The sequence below is a fragment of the Eubalaena glacialis genome, chromosome 12, assembly GCF_028564815.1.
Source record: "Eubalaena glacialis isolate mEubGla1 chromosome 12, mEubGla1.1.hap2.+ XY, whole genome shotgun sequence".
NCBI classification, from domain to species: domain Eukaryota; kingdom Metazoa; phylum Chordata; class Mammalia; order Artiodactyla; family Balaenidae; genus Eubalaena; species Eubalaena glacialis.
The window spans coordinates 25,193,219-25,219,227 of NC_083727.1; the positions used below are offsets into that span (position 1 = coordinate 25,193,219).

The 26,009-nt window shown below is 42.9% G+C and overlaps 1 protein-coding gene across 1 annotated transcript in view; it reads right to left on the reverse strand.

The window, feature by feature from the left end:
* HECA (hdc homolog, cell cycle regulator) overlaps window positions 1–25,340 on the reverse strand; it is a 43,444-nt gene extending 18,104 nt beyond the window's left edge. Inside the window, exon 1 of the mRNA XM_061207482.1 lies at window positions 24,917–25,340. Within this exon, the coding sequence (XP_061063465.1) occupies window positions 24,917–25,187 (271 nt within the window). The 5' untranslated portion in view covers window positions 25,188–25,340. The remainder of the gene's footprint in view (window positions 1–24,916) is intronic.
* Between the last annotated feature and the right edge of the window lie 669 nt (window positions 25,341–26,009).

The following is a 26,009-nucleotide window of genomic DNA, read 5'->3' on the forward strand; positions in this document are numbered from 1 at the left end:
AGGGACTCGGTCATTTTCATCCTTGTAAACCCACTACCGTGAAGATTGTATCATGTATAACAAACGTCTCGTTGAAGGCAAGTACGGCCCAGTCGGATTTAGGACTCTGCAGTGACTGGATGCTGGAGGAGGGAGAGGGGAGGAAGGTGGCCACGGGGGAGTACAGCCCACTGCTCCGCCCCTGAGTCGCAGCAGGGCTTCTAGACTCAGCACAGGATTCTCTCTGGGGCAGAGCCTGGCCCTCACCCTCACTTCCTCAGACTTACCATAATCTATTCTACCCTCCTTCAGCATCCAGGTACCAAGTGCAAACTTCAGGGTTTCTGAACAACTATTTTACGACAGGCATCTGTTCCGTACAGTAATTCGTCTTACATGGGAACACATCCCCTTGTTTGCAGAGCAAGTTCCCCTCGGGGTATGACGGTTCTGACCAGAGGATCCTCATCGCTGAGCTTCCTGAGAGGCCAGAGCATGGTGACTGAGGATACGGACTCTGGAGCCAGCCAGCCAGCCTGCATTGACTCTCAGCTCTAAACTTATTAGTTTTAAGACCTTGGACTAGTCACTTAACCTCCCTGCGCTTCTATCTTCTCACCTGTTAAAATGGCAGAAATGAGAGTGAGCACCTACCTGAAAGGGTTGCCATGAACATCAAAGGAGTTGTTAAGGCAGTCTGAACAGTGTCCAGCACACAATAAGCACCACTTAAATATAAGCAATTATTATTAAAAGCTTTATCACTTTATATTACCTGATGTAAAAACCAAAGGACTTTGAATGTGTTTAGAGCAAAGCTACAACCAGCAAGTGACCGTCCTCCTTTCTCCAGCTGTAAAGAAGTGCAAGAAATGTTCTGCTTCCCTACAACAAACAAAGCAGGGTGGTGTGCGTAAAATAATTCACTAAGTATCTACGGACAAGTTTTAAAGAAGAAGGAAAATTTACTTCTTCTAACCCCTTAAAGATTTTCTCCTCAGTGTCAGACAAATAAGTATCTTGCTATGTGTATTTTTCAACCTAAACAATCTTTTCCAAGCCTGGATAACAGGGATTCATAAAAGGCATGGCTGTATTTGATTCATGAGATGTGTTCCTAAAGAACTTACATAATTCAAGACTGATTATCCCCTAGTCTGGGGGTAGAGTATGGGGAAATGCATCCTCAGAATGCATAAATCTGCAGCCGTTGTGCTGTATTTTTGCTTTACTGGTGCTTTTTAATATCAGCATTATCTCTAATATTTCTCAGTTGTACCTCATAAATTGACAGCATGGCATATCATAGTGTTTTATCACATTTCTGTTCCAAAGTTACAGATTTTCAGGATGTTTTTCCAGTACCAGTATTAGCATACTTGGATATTTTGAAAGCTATAATAAAGGTTTAAATTATAAGTTAATTTTAAAATAATAACACCAATGTCACCAAAATCCATGAAAAAGTTCTATAAACAACAAGAGTTCACATAATATTGCCAAGGGTTAGTAGGTATTTCTCTTTAAAAGAAAAGGTAATGACATTGGGTAACAAAGCATTTTTATAATTCAGTTGACCTGCTGGCTTTGAAAATATGAGATGGCTTGATGCATAACTTGGGGGAATGTGTCTGTTGAAATTTTCCATATAATGTGAAGCTTTTATTATTATTTATGTGTCATTAGTTGAAATTTGCATAATTCAATTCGCATATAATGGGATCACACTGTACTAGGAAATAAATTAGCAGGCTGCCTTTTCTCCTGCTTGGAGATTTAGATCTTGAGGGCGCTGCATCACGGAGAACTACACAGCACCCTACCATTTCATGTACTGCATGCACTCACCCTGAAGGAGAGGTCGGTCCAAGAGCTCTCGGAACCAAACCGCAATACCATAGGATGGGAACAGAACTCCAGATTAAGTACATGTGTGCGTGCACTAGTGTGTGCATGTGTGCCTGTATGTGTGCATATATAGAACTACAAAGAGACTGCCCAGTTGTTAAACTACCGCACTGTTAAAGACTCCAGAAAAGACCTCACCTCATCCTCGAGTACTATAATCCAAATTTAAAGCATTTTCCTTGCTTCTCTGAAACACTCTAGAACCTGATTTTGATTATCCTTGTCAATAGCCTCCCCTTTACCTGCACAAATATTCAAAATATGGCCATAATCAAAACTCCTAAATCATATTTTTTATATGTAATTCCCATTTTACCACCTAAGTTATAAGCACAGTGTGCCCAAAACGTTGACCTACTTCTCTCTTGGTGCTCCCAGAATGGTGCCTGGAGACCAAAGGCCACAGTGGAGTTGGCCGCTCCCCTTGCCTCTGGATTCCCAAAGCCCTCAGCTTCAAAGACAAATGGCTTCACCTCCCCCCAGTCTGTCCAACGGGTAAAACATATGGCTGCATGATTAACTGGCAACATGGGTTATCTGCAGACCAGGTATCCGTCAAAGAATACGATCCGTAACTCACTGCTGTTCAATATCTGCCAAAAGCTCAACTGAGAGAAACAATTTTTAAGAAAGAGTCCATAGATGATAGATCAGAGTTCCAGTGGGGTGGTCTGGCCTGCAGTGTCTCATTAAACCAGTACAGCGTTTTTTGTTACGACGTATAAATGCCTTTTAGATGTATCATGCCCTCTCTGGGTCATCCAGGCCTCCACTCCAGCCCCATTCATATACTTACTCATATGCCAGGACCCTGGATGCATTTGGGTGTGTGAGCCCTGTGCTAGATAAAAGCTATCCCTTAGTTAAGCCAGGTGTCCCAGAGTTGGTTACTTGGACCACATTGTTTTATTCCCTGGACAGGCTGTTTTGAATGACGTGAGCAGGCCTAATAAATTTGTTTTATTTACGAAAGGACATTGTCATGGACATTGCTCAGTATTTTATAACATCTTATAAGTCGCTGGTTTTGTTTTGCTTCATCTGTTAATCTGATGGACACTGTAGCGCAGGCCACTGCTTGTTTGCCTCTTTCCTCTGTGTGCTAGAAATCTGACAGCCACATTTGTGACCTACCTCTTGTAATGCCTCAAGACGTCCATTATCTTTCCCAACAGTATCATCTCTATTACTAATATTCTCACTTATTTATTATTTCTTATAGTATTACATGTATTTTTGAAAGCCACTTTATTTTTAGAAGAAGGAGGCTATAAATGATCAAAACAAAAATCCATTCCCCACCTCTCCTCATAACTTTCAAATGAGCTTTGCCTAATACGTATCAAAATTTGGACTTGACGGGGGCCCAGGTGCTCCCCTCCCTTCTCACTTTCCAAAGTCGGCCAGAGCAGGGTGCAAAGTGAGAGGGGAGGCCGGTGCTGACCCACGAGGCCGGGAGCCCCACGAACACAGCGCCGTCAGGAAAGGCTGCCCCCTCTGCCTTGCCTGCGGCGCAAGCGGTGGGTCCTGGAGCCGCTCTGCTCACCCGCTCCGTGCCTCTCCCCCATCCCACAGCCCACGCCTCTCACCCACTTCCCCTGGGCCCAGCTTCCCACTCTGCTATTCATACCCAGGCCTCTACTGTTCCCAGCCCACCTGGCTTCTCTCAGACACACCTCGGGCTGGTTCCTGCCGCTCAGCTCTGCCAGCCAACCTGGCCCCTCTGGCCTCCTTGCCCCACCTGGACCGTGCAAGTGCCTCCCCCATCACCTGCTCCCAGCCTCACTGGTGAAATTAGACATGGTGAAGTGGGCTCAGACTCCTCCGAACTCCACCCCGCCTTGTCTTCTTCTGGGGGTGTCTGGAGTGGGGGGGGGGTCTCACTCCTGGGCTCTAACCCACAAAGCCTAGACTCTTCCGGGCATTGTCATCCTCATGTGGGCCCAGTCTTGTCTCCACTTAGCTCTTCCCAACAGCAGCCTCTTTACCTCCCCTTCTCCCCCCTCACCTAGCAAACCCAGGAATTCATTTCTGGAAAATATGAAAAGGAGAATCCCATGTTCACTGCAGAGACTAGCTCTAAGGGGAGAGGCAGAAAAAAGAGCACTGAACTGAGAAATTGCAAGTATTACAGATGTGGCCACACAATCTGAACCTGCTGCAGGGTCACATCACCACTGACAACTACAAGAATCCAACCAACTCCGTCTTCCTAGGATGGCTACTGAAAAAACGCCAATGTAAAAACTTAATAGCAAGAATAGCAGATTACTGTAGTCATCTCTCTTTTATTAATGGCATTAGCAATTATGATGACAACTTGTTTTAATAATAAAAGTCATATTCATTGGTAAACTAATCATAGATACATGTACTCATATATAAGAATATAAGAAAAAATAAGTTTATAACAGGTGCCAAGTGAAATAAGGCACATGTGGTCATATATATGTGTACATGAGTGTATCTATGAATAACTAGATATCACCTTATCAATGGAATTTCATACACATGCACGTGTACACACACACACGCCTACTCTAGATGCAATATTATTTCCACAGTGAACAACAACAAAAGACCCTTGCTTTTGCTAACCAAGTTCTTTAACAGTTAAATTTGAACCTCGAGATCCACTGTAAACCCATCCTTTTGGCAATTACAATTGCCAGTAAGCAACTGTTTGCTTTATGGGTTGCCCTTTCTCATGTCACTCTTTGAATACTGGCCAGCTCGGCATTAGCCACGGCAGGAATCTGTCATCACCTTTTGGAATTCTGACCACATTCTCTACGATATTAATCATCCCTTGCCCCCCTACTTGGCATCAAAGCAAATTCAGTGAGCATCTTCTCCTTGCAGTGACACGGGGTTTTGAAGCTTGTGGGTCCAGCAGGTTTGCTTCATCTTTTTTACAGACACTGGAATAAAAAAGAATGACGAAAAATATAGAAAAATATACACAAATGAGTATTTGGAACCAGGAATATATTGTTCCACTCTGTGCACAGATGTGATGCCATCAGCATTTCCGCTTTCCCCCTTCTGCTCCTGGAATGAATCAGGGAACATCAATACAGCGCATGACAACCCTGAATTTCTTCCATCATCGCAATTGATCATGAAAATGGTAAAGGTTTATCATCTGCAAATATTATGGATTTGAGGCCAGATTTTTTTAATCAGCATATCCTGATGAGTAGACTTAACACCAGTTTACTAGGTCTGACACACTAAAATCTTCTGAATCTTTACTATAAAGAAGTCAAATACAGGATAATATGAGTACTTGACTACAGGTCTCTAGAGAGATCTGGACATCTGCAAAACAGTACAATAGTTATATTCTCAAAATGCTGTAAAAACTCAAACTATACAGATAAACTTCATATAGGAAATATTTCTAAGTGATCTGGTCTCTGAATAAATCAGTTTTCTTAGCAGGTTTATTATACATAATTACCTAAAGAAAGAGCCTTCAAATTTTCCAGGATACTAATAAACACTCATTTGGGCAAATGTATGGCTTCTTTTAATAGCTATCGTTTAATAAAGACCCTGTTTTAGAAGACGTAATAAAAACACCAGGGTTTGTCTTAGGGTTAAACACTTACTACAGAAGAAAGAAAATACATGGGGTCTCTGAAAATCAGCTAATTACAAGTCAATTCAAATAACGTTTTTGAACACCTGTGACGTGCCCAGTTCAGAGCTTCACATAGGGGCTGCAAGTGTTGAATAAATTTGTAAGCCATACTTTCCTATGTCTTTGAGTATCTTATACTTTTTTGTTGAAAACTGGACACTTTAAATAACATTAAGTGGCACTCAAAATCAGATTCTCTCTACTTGCAGGATATGCTTCTGTTGTTGTTACTGCTGTTTGTTTAGTGATGTTTAATTCTGTAAAGTCTCTATTTTTTCGTCACGTGTAGCCACTGAAGTTTCTGCTCAGTTAGCTTAGTGGTCCAGCTAATAACTGGACAGAGACTTCCTTAAATGCCCTAAACCAATAAGTGTCCCATCCTTCGCCAAGGGGCTGTGTGTGTGTGTTGGGCAAGCCTTCAATGTTTCAACAGTTTAAAACCTTACTTAGCCTTTACTCTCTGCTTACTCAGAGCCTCAAGGTCAGCCAGAGGTGAGAATGAGGGCCTCCTCAGGTCTTTCCTGGACATGCTCAGAGCGCTGCCATGTGCACAGTCTTCTAGAGCACCAGGAATACATCAGAGCTTCTCAAAGCCCCTTATGGACCTCCTACTTCCAAGACATTCTTTTTAAGTTTTTTGACCCATTTCTTGTTTGCTCCAACTGGTATCACTGCTGCAGGCAGTTGCAATGATAAAGAATTGCTGCTGAGTGTTTTCAGCAGACATCCTAAGAGGGCTTCGAACACTGGGTGACCTCTGAGCCAGGTCAAATAAAGACCAGCCCTGTGAATGAGGCTTTACCAGGGACCTTCCAGACAGGTCAAATGGTGAGAGTTCCCTGGGGCTAGGGCTTTTGGGGAAGCTCCAAACCTGTTCTTCCCCCTCTAGTGACTACGAGGTTGCTTGTTTTAAAGCTACCACGCATACTACTGTATAAAAAATAAACAACAAGGCCCTACTGAATAGCACAGGGAACTATATTCACTATCTTGTAACAACCTATAATGGAAAAGAATCTGAAAAGTATATACATATATACACATACATACGTGTGTGTGTATATATATATATATATACACACACACACAGACACACACACACACACATATACACAGCAGAGTGATTCAGGTATCACTCTGCTGTATACCTGAAACTAAAACAACATTGTAAATCAACTATACTTCAAATATATATATAAATTTTAAAAAATAAAGCTACCACAGAGCTAGGGAGAAGGAATGGGAATAAAGCAAGTTAAAAGAAAACAAAATTCTCTGTTCTTACTACAATTCAATCATTTCCCCGAATAAACACTCCTAGGATTATTGCAAGCCTTTAGTTAATTTCTAGAATTTTGAAAAGTTGATTTTGATCATTTTTGCCAGTGTTCTCATTGTTTCTATGGAAAGGCAGATTTCTAGATGTCCTTCTTCTGTCATTCCAGAAGTGCTTCTTAATATAGATTTAAGTTTAAATACATATTTTGTTACAGAAAAATGATAAGATGATCAATAAGAGAGTTTCAAGCAGGAGGATACTCTTTCTTCGATTCAGACAGATTCCGGGTAAGAATTTAAAAATAAAGAAAAAATGTAGGGACTTCCCTGGTGGTGCAGTGGTTAAGAATCCGCCTGCCAATGCAGGAGACATGGGTTCAAGCCCCGGCCTGGGAAAATCCTACATGTCGCAGAGCAACTAAGCCTGTGTGCCGCAACTACTGAGCCTGTGCTCTAGAGCCCGTGAGCCGCAACTACTGAGCCCGCGTGCTGCAACTACTGAAGCCCGTGTGCCTAGAGCCCGTGCTCCGCAAGCCCCCGCTTGCCACAACTAGAGAAAGCCCACGCACAGCAACGAAGACCCAACGCAGCCAATAAATTAATAAATAAATAAATTTATTTAAAAAAAAAAAAAAAGAAAAAATGTAAAATTTCTGACCATTATCTTTTAAATGGCTGATAATGGTTAGCAAGTTACTATGATATTTGGATTCTGTTTAAATACATTAAAATGATACCATTTACAACAAACCGGAGACTGTATCCTCTGCATTTACTTAAACCTTTTAAAAAAACTGGGTGTGACAGTATTAATATGCAAAAGAAACTTTGTTTTCTCAAATTCTTTTAGAGGATACACAAGCAAAAAAGTTTTATCACCACCTTCAAATCAGCCTTCTAAAAATTACACTTTGACGACATCATACACACATTCAGGAACCTTGGAAACTCCCAGACTGAAGCCTCATGTCCTTTGGCTATGATCAAGGAGCTCCATAACTAGGTCCCCAGGCTGGATCTCCCACCTGGTCACCCAGCAGGCCCTCGCCCCAAGCCTCTGCTTCAGCTGCCATCCCTCCCTGTGGGGCAGTGCAGAGTGCAGATCAGAAGGGGAAGGAGTGGACCCGGACCACTGTGCCCACACCACACCTCAAACTCACCAGGGGGTTAAAAATAATTTCTTGACTAACTGGTGAGTATTCTTTGAAGTGAAAACTAAAAAAGTTTTAAAATAAATGTTCTCAAATATTTTGAGATCTTTCTCTACTAAAAATTTTTAAAAGACACTAAGTCCTGTACAAAAGGGAAGCTAATACTTTCAAAATATTTTGTCAACTTGTTTTAATTAGTATAGGAGCTATAGTAAAGCTCACTTAAGCATATCTGTCTTAACCTCTGATTTAGTTTATCCTCCCTTATGTTATTTTAGTGTGTGATACTGTTCCAAAGAGGGTAGCAAGTTGAGTACATGGAGATTACATTCAGTTAAACATGTTTTTATGCTTTGAGTAGGATTTAAACACAAGGCTTTTCACTCAGACAAACTCAGACAAATCTATCCAAATAAACATGGAAGCCTCACATTCTCCCTCAATCAAAAAACAAAACAACAATGTGCTCTTCAACTATATTTAACAACTTGGGGTTTTAACATTCTCTTAATATACTGGGTTTATTCTCCTAGATTCACTCTTTTCTTACGTTCAATTAAAACTCACAAGCCTACCCAGCCTCAAGTTCAAACTAAATAGAAAGCTACAGGCTTCTATTTTACCCATTTTTTAATTTCCATTCTGGCTCCAACACTCTGACATCAGTAAGAAATCTGTATAAATAATGACTTTAAAGTAGAAAATTCATATTTTTTCTTGTCTACCAAAGGCCATGTCAAGACCTAAAAGGACATGGACCCAAAATATGTCTGGTTTAGGCTGAACATCAGGATGAAGATAATGGTTTCATAGTTTTCCCTGAATGTCTCTTAAAAATACCAAAATATCCGAATAGAAATAAGACAATCCCTTGGTTCAGATTCTACAAACACGTCCTGAGCCCAAAAGAGGATCCTTTGGTGATCTGCCCAAGTCATTCAGCTGGTAAGGGGCCTTCCCTCTTCCATTCCCACCCACACTGCACAGAGATCAATAAAGAACACAGAGCCAGTTTATAAGGAGAGGAGGCAGTGACCAACAGCTTTGTGTAACCAGATCACAGTAAGCAGTTCTATAATTTGGAATAGTGTCTCATTCAAAATTATAGAACTGCTTACTATGATCTGGTTACACAAAAGTTTTTTCAATATGGTCAATGTCCATATTAATCCTCAGAATTATTTAAAAACTAGGTCTACAGAAAGTCAAGTTAAAGAAGCAAGTGCTTAGGGCTTCCCTGGTGGCGCAGTGGTTAAGAATCAGCCTGCCAATGCAGGGGACACGGGTTCGAGCCCTGGTCCGGGAAGATCCCACATGCCGTGGAGCAGCTAAGCCCATGCGCCACAACTACTGAGCCTGTGCTCTGGAGCCCACGAGCCACAACTACTGAAGCCCGCGTGCCTAGAGCCCATGCTCCGCAACAAGACAAGCCACGGCAATGAGAAGCCTGTGCACCGCAATGAAGAGTAGCCCCCGCTCGCCACAACTAGAGAAAGCCCACATGCAGCAATGAAGACCCAACACAGCCAAAAATAAAATAAATGAAATAAATACATTTATTTAAAAAAGCAAGTGCTTAAACCCAATTACAATATAAAGGTTTCCCAATCTTTGCACTCCTTAAAAACAAAGATAGACAAAGAGGTAAATCTACTCTAGCTAACAGAATTGCTAATTTCAAAAATAAATAAATAAATAAGCCATGAGCAAAGGCTTACTCGTTTCTTAATGAGAATAAAGCAACTTTTCTTGGAAAGAATGTAAAGAAACGGCACTCTCTCAGTATGGAGACTATCGAATAGGGCAGCAGAAAGAGCACTGACGTTGAGAAACAGAAGCTCAACCTGCTTCTCCTGAACCCTGTTTGGGTCAACATGCCAACCCCCAAGAAGATTTTTAGGGTAACTACTGTATTTAAATCAATAAACCCCCAGCACAACGTGGTTAAATTCATTTCTGTACTCTATCTGTACCCTAAACTAAACTAAATCCTTACACTCCTTTGTTTTCCATGTGCCTTTTCTGTCCTGCTGAACTCCCTGAAAGATACACTCTTTCAGCTCCCCTGCCTTCCCATCAAAATAAACCTGGGAAAATACTTTATAGCAGCGGTCCCCAACCTTTTTGGCACCAGGGACCAGTTTCCTGGAAGACAACTTTTCCATAGACGGTGGGGGGATGGTTCAGGCGATAATGCGAGTGATGGGGAGCGATGGGGAGCGGCAGGTGAAGCTTCACTCACTCATCCACCACTCGCCTCCTGCTGCGCAGCCCGGTTCCTAACAGGCCGGGACCGACACCAGTCCGCGGCCCGGGGGTTGGGGACCCCTGCTTTACAGCAATCCTTCCCACCCTGGCCGTCACTCTGCTGGGATCTAGGGAGAAAAGACAAAGCTTTTGCCTGTGGGCCACACCACTCAGCCTATTTCTGAAATGATGCATCAGCAACCAACAAGCAACTTATAGAATCTGTTGCAACAAGGAAAGACTTGTCAAAGGAGAGGGCGTGTCTGTCTTATACAGACCTCAGTAAAAGTGAAAACGAGACTCAAAAATAAATTATGTCTATGTCCAAGCCCAGTAGTTCACCACATATACACACTCAACACAGCTGCTATAATATGACTTGTTTTCAGGAGAGTATGCCATAAAAGTTCCTACTGCAGAGGAAGCTAGAAGTTTAGAGCCCAGTGATACATTAAGCCAATGATGTCATTATAACTAGACATTCATTCCTTTTCCAATTACTAACTTTTGTGGAACACAGATATAATTTCATAGTATGACTATTTTCAAAGACTCAAAACTATTCATTTCTAGGCTTCCCTGGTGGCACAGTGGTTAAGAATCCACCTGCCAAGGCAGGGGACACAGGTTCGAGCCCTGGTCCGGGAAGATCCCACATGCCACAGAGCAACTAACCCCATGCACCACAAGCACTGAGCCTGCACTCTAGAGCCCTCAAGCCACAACTACTGAGCCCCCGCGCCTAGAGCCCATGCTCTGCAACAAGAGAAGCCACCTCAATGAGAAGCCCGCGCACCTCAACAAAGAGTAGCCCCAGCTCGCCGCAACTAAAGAAAGCCTGCGCGCAGCAACGAAGACCCAACGCAGCCAAAACTAAAATAAAATAAATAAATTTATAAAAAAAAAAAACTATTCATTTCTAAACTATTCATTTCTAAACTCATTTATAAGAGTTACCAAAAATATCCAGAAATTTGTCTTTTGCCATAAGAGAACTTGTCCAGTTAAATATAATTCTATTAAAATATATAAATATATACAAATGTATATATGATTATATTCCATATGAATTCTAAACAGTATTTCCAAGTCTGTCAAGAGAAAAACATTTCAAATTAATTCTTTAAAAATTCTTCCAAGTCATCTTTAGATCACATATCTCCTGGAACATTAAAAAATAAATTATGAGGAAAACTGATATATTCCAAAGTCAAAAATTTCAAATCCGACTATCTCAAAGAGGAGGCTTGTTTTTAATCAACCAAATCTCAAGAAAAACAATGACTTAAAAAACCACATCCATACATTTACATAAACACACTGATACAGATACATACCCAGTAACACGTGCCTGTAGAAGTTATTTTGATAAAATCCATAATACGGTTTGGTACATTCACAATTCTTTAAACTTATTTAAAATGCAAAATGTGAAAGGGAGGTAGGGAAACAACTGTAAGTCGTAAGTAAGCATTCCACATGCTTTTACAACACAAACTCCCACTCCATAGGACCCTAGAGGCAGATAAAGAGCAGAAAGCAGAAAGGCCTGAAGTGAATGGAGATACAAACTAAAGAAAGTGTGATTACACATACAGGTACACCAGTGTAAATCATGAAGTACAACAGGCCAAAAGTAAGGCTCTGTTAATCAAATGGTTAAAATCACAGTACAGTCTGCGGTTATAATGAAACCTGGGGACAGATGATTCACAGATCACAACAAAACCATACACAAGTCAGCTATCCTTAGGCTGGTGAAAGCATCCTCCCCAAGGCTTCAGCCTCCACAGTCCTTCCCCACAGTGGGGTCAGAAACTCTAGAAGGAGCTCCCTCAAGGAGTTGGGCTTGCCCTGAGACCAGTAGGTGAGCACTGCATATTCTCTGGGAAAATCCACATAGCGAGAGCTCCCAGACCTGAACTTGTAGAGAAACTAAAGGCTCCCCGAAGGAAGCAGAGTAAGGATTTTGGAAGAGTAACATTCACTGCAAACTCTGTGGGGCAAAGCCCAGGTTGGCCCTGGGTTCTTTCAACAAATCGGAGTGTGCATTCATCACTAAGGGAAGCAGGCACACCACCACATGGCAAACTAAAAACCAAAAACCCAACTAGAAAACACTAAAAAACCCCAAATCATGACACAACCGTTTGCTTTTTCAAACAGATCTATGGTTTTTTTGCAAAGAGTTAGTCACAAACAATAACATGTTATCCTCGTTTTCCACAGATAAGAATAGTTGGGGTCAGAAAGGTTCATCAGCCGTGCAAAATGGCAGACCTCAAGCTATGACCTGTGTCTCTCAAATCTCACGCTCTTTAAACAAGCAATGCATTTGGGAACCTCTTCCAAGCCACAGACATTTGAGAAGCACAGGGCAGACTGGATCAGCGTGACACACAGGGTGCAAATAAACTCTTGGTTCAATTCAGTACTATGTTCTCATTTTATTAACACAGAAATGTAATTTCAGCGCAAGTGCCAGAAAGACAAAAATGAGAACTTTCCTATGATTCAGCATTTAAGTTTATTATCCCAAGGAAGTTATGGGTAATTTAGCCTTAAGAGGCCTCAGTTTGTAGCAGAGGCGATAAGTAAATAACAAGCCTTTATCTACAAGTTTCAAAGTCCTTGGAACTGGCTCGAATAAAAACCGCAGGGGATTTTAGGAAGGCGCAGGAAATGACAGGTGTTGAGCACAGGAGCTTCAGCTGTCAACCAGACAGGAGTGGTCAGGGAGGAGGTCAAGGAGGGCGGCAGGATTCGTAACCAATTCCGTGAAACAGAGCTTTGGAAATTACACACAAAAAGGAAACAGACCCTCACAAATGTAACAGCATTACTGTGCACTGATACCCAAATGAACTCGGTCACTACCCCGATGCCAGGCCCAAACTGCTTTTCCTACAAGTAATTTCACAGACAACTTTCCCCACTCTCCCCTTTCTCTTGAGGTTCTATCTCTATGTGGATGTTCTGTGATCATACAAAATTGTAACATGTCTAACCAGCAACACCTTAAACAAGGCAAAAAGATAAACAATAAGCCAGGGGAAACATATGTCAAAAAGTATCCTGAATATAAAAAGACCTTGTTTAGATCAATGAGAATACAACTATCCCATTAGTAAAATGGACAAAAATCACGAACGGAAAAAATACAAATGAACCACATACATATAAAAAGACATTCATTCGGCTGGCAATCCAATAAATGCAGATAAAAAGTACAGCGAGATGTGATTTTTTCATCTATCTGATTGGCAAAGGTGAAAATGGTTATCAAAATCCCTGTGGAAGGGTGTGAAGAAAGAAGCACTCCATGCAGGGCCAGCGTTAGTGGAAACAGGGAAACCCTTTCTGGAAAGCGGTTTGGCAACATGTACCAAAGCCTTGAAAATCACATGCCTGCTGACCAGTGACCTCACTTCTAGGACTGTAGCCTAAAGAAGATAATCGCATCCTCGCTATGAACTGTGATCCATTAAGAACAGGAAGTGTCAGTTCAAATGTTCACTATCCCCACAATCCCAAGACCAGGAAGTCCTTGTGTCATCATGAGAAGGATCAGATTAACAGGAGCGAACGACGTGTCAGCTAAGTGCTTCCTTGGTCAAGTGTTTTCTTGTTTCACAAATTTAATTTCAGTTCAAGTACGAGAACGATAAGCATGAGGCCTTCTAAAAGTAACTTAAATAGCCCTATTGCCTCCTTAATGTTTTTATACTAAATTTAAGCCCTCTACTTAAAAACTTGTTCATTATTCATACACATGTCTGTGTATCAGTCAAGATGGAGCCAGTATCACATAGGCTCCAACGGCCACAGCAGGGTCAGGCACATCTCTCTGACACGAGTGTGCCTTTTCTGCAAAAGAAGGAGGCTGTCCCTGGAGCTGAATGCCCCTATCCTCCAATGCAGACCGCAGGCGGCTAGGTGTCCCGTTTGGCTTCCAGTCAGCACTCCATAAAGGGAGTCATAGCATCATCACTGTTCCTGTCGCTGGCAACGGCTTCTCCTCCTTCCTATGGGTCCATGGGTTCTGTAGCCCCAACACACCTACCATCCAGGTATCTTACCTAATTTCCTACTGAACTGCAACACATCGTCGGCATCTGTAAAACTAAATGCCTAATACAGTGGAACCATATCATAATAGGGCTAACGTTAACTCCAACATGTAAGCACTGCCCAATAAGAACAGATCTGAGGAGCTGGAAACAGAAGAATTCTTGGAGCTGCCCTGTGTATCAGACATGCTCGCTTCTGCCTCTACCACGGAAGGATGCTTCCCGTTTCCCAGTGCCAGGCTCTCTCCATGGCTTCTGGCAGCACTGTGTCTGTTCCTTAACAACAGTCACCAAGCATCCCAGCTCAGCCTCTCAGATTACAGACTGCACCTGCTGCCAATCAAAAATAGCCAGACCTTGATTCCCCCCATTCCCCAGTCTCCATTTCTGCCCAGACACTGAGGTTTGTCAGGCATTAACAAGTAATATGTCACTTTAATAAGAAGTTATGTTGTAATACTACAGTTCTACTAAATATTATATTGACATAATCATCACATTCAGGAGTGCTCATTTAGAAACCTAAAACAGTTTGTGATTTTGTTTCAACACTAGCGTCAAAAGACTCTCCTGAGATGCTTTTATAACTTGAAGGGACATGATCTAAGATATCAAACCTATGCTAACCCCTGGGAAAAACATCCATTTTAAATTTGACAAATATCTCCCTCACTTATAGGAGCAACTTGATACCCTGCTAACTTTTGCCTACAGTCATTCTATCAGTTTTATAAAGGCATATGCCTTAAGGCCATCTATTTCTAATAATTTCCAATAAAATGAAAAATAGAAATCCGGATTTATGACACTATCTTTTGCTATCTGACTATCTGTAACTGCTATTACAGGGGTGATAATGAACTGCAACAAATTTTGAAGGGGTCCAGAATATGCCAGTGTGGCCTAAAAATTATTTTGAGCTTAAGGCTTTTGAGTTACTGAAATCTCTTATCTGCCTAAAAGCAGAGCCTCTCAAAAGAACTCAATTGTCATAAATCCCCTCCCAAAAAGCTACCTGGGAAGACTGACTTTTACCGCCAGAGATAACTCTCCACACCACACCTAAACAGACATTGTCACAAAACTATCATCGCCCATCTATTCTCTTAGGGCCCATTTATCTTTTCAAAAAGTCATTTGTTTTCTATAAGTGTCCTTTCTCCCCCTCTCCTACTCTTACTAAGAAGCCACTCATTTTCCTAGAAGCGCCCTTCTCCCCTCCCCTTCACCTATTAAGACGGTATATAAGCCACAAATTATAACCACCCCTTTGAGTCACATTTCTTCTGTGAGTAAATCTGTCTTTTCTCTTGCTGCTCTGTCTTTTGTCAGTTTAATTTGCAGGCCCCAAATTTATAAACCTAAGAGGGTAGAGGAAAAGTTTTTCCTCCCTGACAATTTAAATCAGTGAAATACACTGCACTATGTGTGCATATGAGAACCATGCTAACGTTCTTATTAATTATTCTAAACAGTTATAAGATTAACTGTTAACACTTCCTTTTTAAGTTTTCCTCTTCCTTCACTTTTCTTTAAATTTCCTCTTAATATCTTTCGTTTCTAACTCTTAGATTGTTTTCAAGTATTATCCTCCTAAGTATAATTTAGCAGAAATAATTTGTTTTTCCTTTCTACTTCTGATAAATCAGAACATATAATTATTAAGTATTAGAAATGCTGGGCTTCCCTGGTGGCGCAGTGGTTGAGAGTCTGCCTGCCAATGCAGGGGACGCGGGTTCGAGCCCTAGTCTGGGAAGATCCCACATGCCGCGGAGCAACTCGGCCCGTGAGCCACAATTACTGAGCCTGCGCGTCTGGAGCCTGTGCTCCGCAACAAGAGAGGCCGCGATAGTTGAGAGGCCCGCGCACCGCGATGAAGAGTGGCCCCTGCTTGCCACAACTAGAGAAAGCCCTCACACAGAAACGAAGACCCAACACAGCCATACATACATACATACATAAATAAAAAAAGAATGTAAGCAGACAAGAATAGCATTAAAAAAAAAAAAAAAAAAAAGAAATGCTACTTATTTTTTGCCAGTTTATAAAAACCTCTCAAATACAATCAAGCTAAAGCATCCTGTTGATTAAATAAAGCAAGCTACTATTTCACCAACCACTGAGAACTGGAAGCCTTCTGAAACACACAGATTTAAAACACATAGTCACTTTGTAGAAAGCAACGACATCCCCCCTCACCAGAGTTTATCGTTTTAAAACTGATTCGATGAGGATAAAAATAAAATGACAAAGATAATTAGTCGAACCTGGCACAGAGACAGATACTTTTCTACCAAGATATGAAAAATAAACTATAGGGACAACCCCTCCCTCCAGAGAAAGTTCTTCTGTTCAGATGGCCCCAAGCCCTCCCTTGGCGTTAGGTTCTCTGAAGTTCACCTCAATTAGCTAACCTCCCATGGCTCGCAAAGCATCAGGATGCTGGTGCCCACAAATTAAGACAGACTTTCCAAACAGCAGCCTTGAGTGCTGTGACACTTTCATCTTGCTGTGCAGAAAGGCAGTGTGTGCAGTGTGCCCACTACTTCACTGAAAAATCACAATCAACAGTCCGCAACAGGTTGTACCACCAAACCTTGATTAGCTGTATTAAAAGAAAGATTGCCAAAAGATACCCATTCTGTTAAAATATACAATAACTTTACAAGCTTGCCAACAACGTATGATTATCCCCCTTTGCAGGCTCAGCTGACCATGCCTTTGCTTATAAACCTCAGGGATTGGTTCTGCACTGGTGACAAAACATCCAGATTTGACTGTCTGGCCCCACTCCCTTTCCAGTCCCGTGTCCTACCACCGTACCTCAAACCAGCCACAGACTCCTGGCAGCAACCAGAACTCAAGGCTCTTTCCCACCACCTCCTGCTGAAACATCCTTCCTCTGCTTTCAGAGCTAACTGCGTCTCTTCCTGCAGCACTCAGCTCAAATGTCCCCTCTTCCAGGAAACGAATCCTTTCTTCCACTGGGCACCCATAGCACATTATCACGCCTCCCGATGTTTGTATGTCTCTGTCCCAGCTCCACCATAAGCCCAGGGGGGTGCAGATTCTGAGGCCTCCAAGTATAATTCGACGTTACACTTTCAGTCACAGAAGACAGTAGGCACATAATAAATGTTTAGTAAATGCATGAGTGCATAGATGAACAAAATAGTGAATGAGCAAACGAAAGCACAAGCTAATGAATGAACTTTCAAGTTGTTACCTGGGGAGAGAGGAGGGTCTTTTGTTCACTTCTCAATAATATTAAGCCCCGGCTCATCCCGAAAGAACACCCTCAGTGCCTCGCCTCCTCTGAGCTACCCTTCACTTCCACGTGCTCAGTTCACTTGCCCCTGTCCTCAGACACAATCCCCAGCTTTAATCCAATATGTGACCACCTCACAAGCTCCTGTTCTTTATTCCACAGCTGCCCTTGTGTAGTACACACAATAATCTACTTGCACTTATTTCCATAAAGACTCCCAACTAGACCGTAAGCCCCCGGGCCCAATTCTTCTGTCCTTGTAATGCCAGAGCCTGACACAGTGCCTGACAAATAGCAGGCGCTCAAAACATATGAGATGGATAAATAAATGAATGAAGAAAGGAAGAGGAAACTATGTTTTCACACTATGTTTTTAACTTTTGTCTTTTGGCTAACTCATCTGATTTTTCAAGGTACACTATGATCAGAGAGAGATGATGAGGGAAGAAGAGAAAACCCTGTATAGTCAAATCAATGCCTGAATAAGAACCTGTATGATACCACAGTCTTTTTCTATATTAATACAGAAACCATCTTACTGTCTCTCAGTGTCTGTTTTCAACAGAATAGTTTAACAAGCTTTGTAATTGGATAAGCCTGAACAAATCACAAAACTTATAAAAGATATTGTTGATAGTGTCCATATCTGCCAGACCCTATGCCAAGATCTTTCATATACACTGTTTTTCTTAATCTGCAAAAACATTCCAAAGGGTTGCATTTAGAAAATGGAGGCTGAGAGAGGTTAATTCACTCGCCCCAAAGTCACTCTGCCAGTAAATTGTGGCACCTTGGGTTACACCTAGGTCTATTCAAACAGCATTTTTTTTTTTTTTAAAGCATTTCCTAACACACTAATTGAGTGCAGATGGTTATTATCATCCTGTTCTAAGTATTTTACATTTTTAACTCATTTGACCCTCAGAACCACCCCTGCAGTAGCTACTATTATTTTTTTTTTAATTTTTATTTTACTTTATTTTTTTGGCTGTGTTGGGTCTTCGTTTCTGTGCGAGGGCTTTCTCTAGTTGCGGCAAGCGGGGGCCACTCTTCATCGCGGTGCGCGGGCCCCTCACTATCGCGGCCTCTCTTGCTGCGGAGCACAGGCTCCAGACGCGCAGGCTCAGTAATTGTGGCTCACGGGCCCAGCCGCTCCGCAGCATGTGGGATCTCCCCAGACCAGGGCTCGAACCCGTGTCCCCTGCATTGGCAGGCAGACTCTCAACCACTATGCCAACAGGGAAGCCCAAACAGCATACTTTTTGACTAAAACTTTAAAAATTCTAGGCCTTACTTCTTAAGATTACAATAATGGTGCAGACAGAATTTCAAAGGCTTATGCTTTCACCTTCACTAACTATCACCAGTTGCTAAAATGTCATTCACCATTATTAGGTATCTTGTTGAATCCTTGTGAGCCAGCAAATCACTAAAGAGCACAGGGGAAATAAATGCGGCCTTAGAAAAGCGTGGCAGCATCTGCTCCAGGCTCTTGATCCAAATGGGGCCTTCCTACTGCTGATACATTTGGGAGTATCAGCAATTCTCCAGCATGCCTTTAAAACAATAAGAACTAGGAACTGAAGAGGCTGTGGGGAAAGGGCACTCTGGCCACAACCTTTCCATAGGGCAATCTGTAAGCATGTATTTATTAAAAGTCATAAAAATGTGCATATTCTTTGACATAGCAAGTCTACAGGTAAGAATTTATCTTAAAGAAGTAACTGAATAATGCCCAGAGATGTACAAATAAGAAGTTAAAGATCAAACAACAGCAGAATGATCAGTTTATCCAAGATGCAGACATAAGATGGCATGTTAGGCAATCATTAAAAATAGTGATGCACCTGTATTTACCGCTCTGCTAAAATGTCCACAAAATATTATACATGTTAAAAGCAGATCATAAAATATATGATCTGATCTTCTTTTTTTTTTCCTGAAAACTGTATACGTACTTTTAAAAGTCTGTAAGAAAAAAATTTTAAAGGCTATAAGAATATGTATCACAATGGTGATCTAAGTGGTAGGATTACATGCTTGACTAGAAAGTCAAAGAGAACTTTGCCTACCTTCTCTATTTTTTTAAATTTTTTTCCCACTACACCCATTCTATTACTGGCAAAATAATAAAATAACGAAATATATTTAATTAAATCAACTCCTTAAAAATTCCAAGGAGTTGGTGATCAAAATCAATCAAGACAGACCTTTTTTCCTGAAGTCTTCCTTTTGATACCTTCAAACTCTTTAAATTGTACATAGCTAACAGCCTGGAGTAAGTTCATAGGAGGATTAAGCTGCAAGATATTTCCCACTTTATCTCCTGTTTTCAATTCTCTATGGAATGATATATATTCTTGGACTTATAGGAAAGCTGACATTGAAGGTTTGGGCTCTAGAATTTAAGGCTCAGGTCCTGTAACAAGTAAAAAGAGAAAGAGTAAGGACTGTGCATAAGACACCATTAGCAGAGCATGGAATGGTTCTTACTATAATATACAAAGTACACAACATGAAGCTTTGATGGATGAGGCAATATTTTCTACCAATCTCCATTACAAGGTGGATTTCAAAAGACAAGGTCTAAAACCAGCAGATATTTTTAAAGACATAAAAAAGTAACTTTTAAATAAGGTAAGAAAATTCCAAGAGGACAATGGTGCTCTACATACCTTAGACCCTCAAATAAATATTCCTTGATTTTAAAATAAACAGCAGGCAAACATTATGCATTTTTCTTCTGATGGATATAGGTAATTTAAATGTAGTAAAGAGGGACTTCCCTGGTTAAGAATCCGCCTGCCAATGCAGGGGACACGGGTTTGAGCCCTGGTCCAGGAAGATCCCACATGCCGCGGAGCAACTAAGCCCGTGCGCCACAACTACTGAGCTGGTGCACCACAACTACTAAAACCCTCGCGCCTAGAGCCCGTGCTCTGAAACAAGAGAAGCCACAGCAACGAGAAGCCCGCGCACCACAACGAAGAGTAGCCCCGGCTCGCTGCAACTAGAGAAAGCCCGCGCGCAGCAACGAAGACCCGACGCAGCCATAAGTAAATAAATAAAATAAATAAACTTTAAAAATAAATAAATAAATAAATGTAGTAAACATTTAAGTAAACACCTAAAAAGAGAAACTATTTAAAATATAATACAAACCTAGGACTATAAAAGTGTGTTTGGTGGCCTAAGTATGAGAAAAATACAATTCGTGTTTACGGGGAAGAGGTGGCACTCCAAAAATCTATTTGTAAGCAGACGTATGAAATTCAGAACACATTTTCCATCAAAACAATGTTACTGTATTATGATGGTTACCTCCTGGCCTGTTCTGCGAAGATTTAGTCATTCCTGAGAACTATTTATCCCACGCCTGCATTTTAGGTGAATGGCACTAGTGGTCTGAGTGAAGAATCTAATATGACCAGCAGCTCTCCTTCACTCACAGCTGAAGGCTCTCAGCTCCCTCTGCACGGAGGCTCCCCAGCTAAGAGATGCCAACCCCCAGGTCACTCACCAGTCAATGGCGGGGGAGGGGGAGGAGGTCCCGCCCTCATGCCTCAAGGTAAGATAACTCTGCAGGACCATCCTAGCTCCAGAGCTACCTGTAATCACCGCATCACAGTTCAACCCCTCCCTCTGCCCAGTCCAGCTTCCCTCACTCCCCCACTAGTAACGATTCCAAGGGCACATTCAGTAAACCTCTGGCAGGTAAATCTTTGTCTCAAACACTATTTCCAGAATCTAAGACAAGTGGCTAACCCTTAGTAAGCTCATATCATATAAGTCAGTCACTGTGTGTGTGTGTATATATATGTATATATATGTGTGTATATATGTATATATATGTGTGTGTGTATATATATATGTATATATAAATAATACATAATAGATATAGATATCTTATTATATATGTATGGGTAGGTACTATAATCCCATTTTAAATATGCAGAAACTGAGGCTCAGAGAAGTCAAATGACTTGCCCCAGATCACAGAGCAAGTAATTTGAGGAGCCAGGTGTACTGAATGCAAGGTCAATCACTGGGTAAACTAACTCCATCTACTACAAAGAATTGTTGAATGAATGAAGGCAAACTCAGCAGCCCAGGGGTTCTGGTGGCAGTCAGGAATGAGTGGAGTGGTGAACCATGGTCATCCATAAAACAGGAATTTATAAAAGGACTTGGGATCCAGTCCCATTAAAAAGTAGATACTATGACCAAGGTTCATATATTTTTAGGCCTCAAGCAAAAAAGCAGTGGCCTAATGGAACCAGAATTCCAGAATGAAACTACGTGGGTATAACCCACTGCATGATTACTAGATCCTAAAAATAATGACTGGCAAATCTTGTCCACCTACAATCAAAATGTTGCAATATGTGCAGACAGATGTTTACTATATAGGAAGAGGACAGCGCTTTTACTCCAGTCCCCACAGAAATCTTCATAAACCTTCATATCTAAAAATAAAATAAACCTTCATATCTAAAATAAAGCTTCATTTCTAAAAATACTAATAAATTTCTTCTTAGGGCTATAAAGTCCCTACAATTGACATGCAACTTACCCAAGAAGCACAACTGCAACTAGTTCAACTCTTTCAACTACAACCTCGCCCTGGCTTCCCCAAGCTTTCCCTAACTAGCAAATCTTTTTTTATAGAATCAGTAGTTATTTATAACTACTGACTAACAGTGAAAAACTAAGAACTAATATTATCCTACCCTGGTGTCCATGCTGCCCAAGAACCACAAGACATAAAACCATTCTATAAACTCCATACAACTACAAACAAACACTGTTAACTTTAGGTGAAGTCATTAAGTTTGCATGTTTGCAGATGTAGATCACAACTGACTCGAACAGTGAGAACAAACCGTTTAAAAGATTAATAGAATGTAGATTTACTACACCCTTGGAATAACTGTTTGATTTGTAATATTTATAATCCCAAAATCTAATATCACAGCTAAATAAAAAATTGAAATATACTTAGAAATACCATAATAGTTGATTAATGTCATTTTTAAATTTAAAAATAATTGGGCCTTATCAGCTGATTCTGAGAGTTTGCACATATCAGTTGCCCCTTCCTTTAAAAATTCACCAATGGCACCTCTCCCACCCCTACATTATAAAGCACAGCTTTAAATGGCAAAAAAAAAAAAAAACAACAGAAAAAAGCATTTATAATTTCCTTATTTACCAATTTTGCACACAGGAGGCCTCAGCATCCATGTTCAATTATCAACTGCAGTGAGAGGTTCTTCAAATTAAGGTGCATCATTCACTGAGACTTCACACCAGGTCAGAACCAAGAATTTGGCAACATAAAATTCAACTCACTGCTCTAACATAAAACAAGCTCCAAATCAGAAATACATACCTTCACACAGATATATACAGAACTGCTAAATATACCTTCGATTGCCACTTCAGAGGAGAGCAGTAATAGGGACACCATAACCGTAGCTTAATGTTTACGAATGAGGAGATACCACCAGCCCGAGAAAAACATTTCCTCACACCACCTTAGAGTGGCCTAATCTTTTGGAGAAAGAAGAGGAAACAGTCAACCTGAAGCTTCCACTCGGACAATAAAATAGCAGGGTAAGCCAGAAACACCCTGGGAATACCAGACCCATGCAGATGTCCTCTCTTGATTGCCACCTCTCCTTTAATACTTAACACAGCACTTGTAACACAGTAAATGTTTAATATCTTTTGAATGAGTGAACGATAGCTATCATTCACTGATCACTTACTTTTCTTGAGAAACTTTACTAAGCTTGTTACAAATGTAACAAGCCTTTAAAACAAGTACTGGGGACTGGGTAGGGAAGGGACACTCTGAGCCTCACAATAACCTTATGAGGGAGCCAATACAATCAGTATATAATTCTTTTTCCCAATTTTACAGGTGAGGACATTGAGGCTCAGAAAAGCTGTCCTTCCCAAGATGACAAAACTCTAAATGGCTGAGCCAGGAGTCCGTCTTCTTTCCTTTTGCCACATCAATACCAAAATGAAGTTTAGAGCGAGGAAAACAAAAGAACATGGAGAAGACAGTCTGGCCAAAAGCTGTATTTTCAAACATTCACAAATGGGATGTTTGTTCCTGGGGAAAAAAAAACACAAAAACTTCCTATTTCAAAATTGCAGAGACACAGCCAATGGGGCCTAAGGTTCTGTTCCTAATAGGCTACCTTTAATCTCCTCTGTTCAGATCACTGTCAGGTTCTTCTAAGTGCAGGTAACCTGTTTAAAAAGTGAGTGATCTACGTAAAGAATGGCTTCAAAAGCTGAAATCTACAAGTTAAAAGCCAGATATAAAGAACCTAATCTCCCTTCATTAAAATACACCTATATTCCCTGTCCTGAAAAACTGCCTGACCAGAGGAATTCAAAGAACAGTCCAAGTCCGAAGAAGTGTTTGCCCGAAAAAGTGTTTGCCCTATAACTAAAATTCTGTCTCTGCAGTGACAACGGCAATCCTGTCACATCTTCACTATTCCTTAAATGCACCCTCAAAAGGTGTATTCAGGCACCACCTAAGATTATTAGGCTTCCTTCTAAAAATGTGAAGCAGAATTAAATAGAGGATGATTTTTTTTTTTTTAAACTCCTGGCTGAGAACGGAAGTCAAGTTCAGATTCTCTTCCTTCCTCAAGCGAGCAAGAGAATTAAAGAGCACACCCCCGCCCCCAGCGACACACACACACACACATACACACACACACACATACACACACACCCTACAGTAAAAATGTCTTGGGGCCTCTTCACCTGTGGCAATCGACACAGCAAGCCTTGGTTTTCTGGGATTTAAGGCTCTCCTTCGCTCTGGGGAGGGGAAGGCGGGTGGGTGAGGGGAGCAGAGGCAAGAAGGAACTGGTGCCTAAGTTTTCAATCGGACCATTCTTCTCAACTTGGGCAGCTCTTTTTTTTCTTCCTTCCTTCCTTCCTTCCTTCCCTCCTCCCTTCCTCCCTTCCTCCCTTCCTCCCTTCCTTCCTCTCCCCGGTCCGGGGCACACGCTCGGCTTTGCCAGCGCGGGCACGACGGGCAGGGCCCGAGCGGAGCGCCGCCGCAGCCGGGCACCCAGGAGCCCCTCGGAGTCTGGGGAGCAGGCTGCACGGGGCGCGCGACCTGTGCGCCGCGCGGACACCGAGCCGGGGCCGCCGATCGATCGCCGCCGCCGGGCGTGGGGACCGGGAAGGGGCAGCCGCGGCGGGGCGGAGGGGCGGGGTGAGCACTTCCTGACTCTCGCATTGTCCACGCATCGCCCGCGCCACCCAGGGCCCCGCCGACGCGCCGTCCCCGTCGGCAAGGAAGTTGGCGCTCGCCCCTCCGGCCCCGTCTTACCGTTCTTGGCGTCGCCAGCGGCTGCAGCCCCCGCGGCGGCCGCGGCGGCCGCGGCGCCGGGCCCCGCGCCTCCCGCGCCCGCCGCGCCCCCGGTGCCCGGCACGCCCGCCGCCGCCGCTCCGCAGCCGGCCGCCGCCGCCAGGGCCCCCCCGGCCGCCGCGCCCGCCGCGCCCGCCGCTGCCAGGGCGCCGGCTCCATTTTCCTGCTCGTCCCCGCTGCTGTTGGCGCGCTTGTTTTTGCGGCCGCCTTTACTGTTTTTGGGGTTGGGCATCTCGCGAGTGTCCAGGTGCCCCGCGTCGGCGAAGGCGGCTCCCAGCGGCGCGGCGCCCGGTCCGGGAGGCCGAGAACGGAGGGCGCGGGCCGGCGGCTCCTCTGGCGCCCGTCTAGCCGCGCGGCCCGCGCCGCGCCATCCCGGCCGCCGCGCCCTCCCCGGCTTCCTGGAGCCGGCGCGCGGCCACCCGAGGCTCGCAGCCGCGCGGGCGCCGCGGGCTCGGGGCGCAAACTAGACGCTCCCGAGCCGGAGGGAAAAGGCGGGTCTCGGGCTTGTTTTGATTCGGCTTCGCTGACACGCTCTGGCCCCGCCCCCTCCCGTGACGACACTGGGGATTCAGCCTGGCCGCGCCCACCAGGTGACCTCACGGTAGCCCGGCCCGCCCGCGTGACGTCACGCCCCGCGCTGAGCCGGCCACCTTGGAGTGACGTCATCGGGGCGCCCTCACTCCCGGGCCCCTGCTGCACCCCGGCGCCTGCGGACCGACCTTCCTGAAATGGCCCCGAACGCCAATTCAATGGCATCTGGAGTTAGTCGCGGGCCTCCTGGCCTTCATGCAATTGAGGCTTAGAACAATATGGTCTGGGAAAAATAGGCGGGCGACCAGAACAGGAATGGAAAACAGAGGTTTTCTAATTAATCATCCATCGAAAGGCTTTGCCATTCGGAAACAATCGTAGATTCAGAAACAATCGTAGATTCAGAAATTAAAGAAATAGAGTTGAGTTCCTAGACAATGGGAAAGGACAGCGGAGTCCATGAATGGAAGGCCGTCACAGCCTAGTGGTGAAACCGCTTACTCAGACAGGACCCACCATTCAG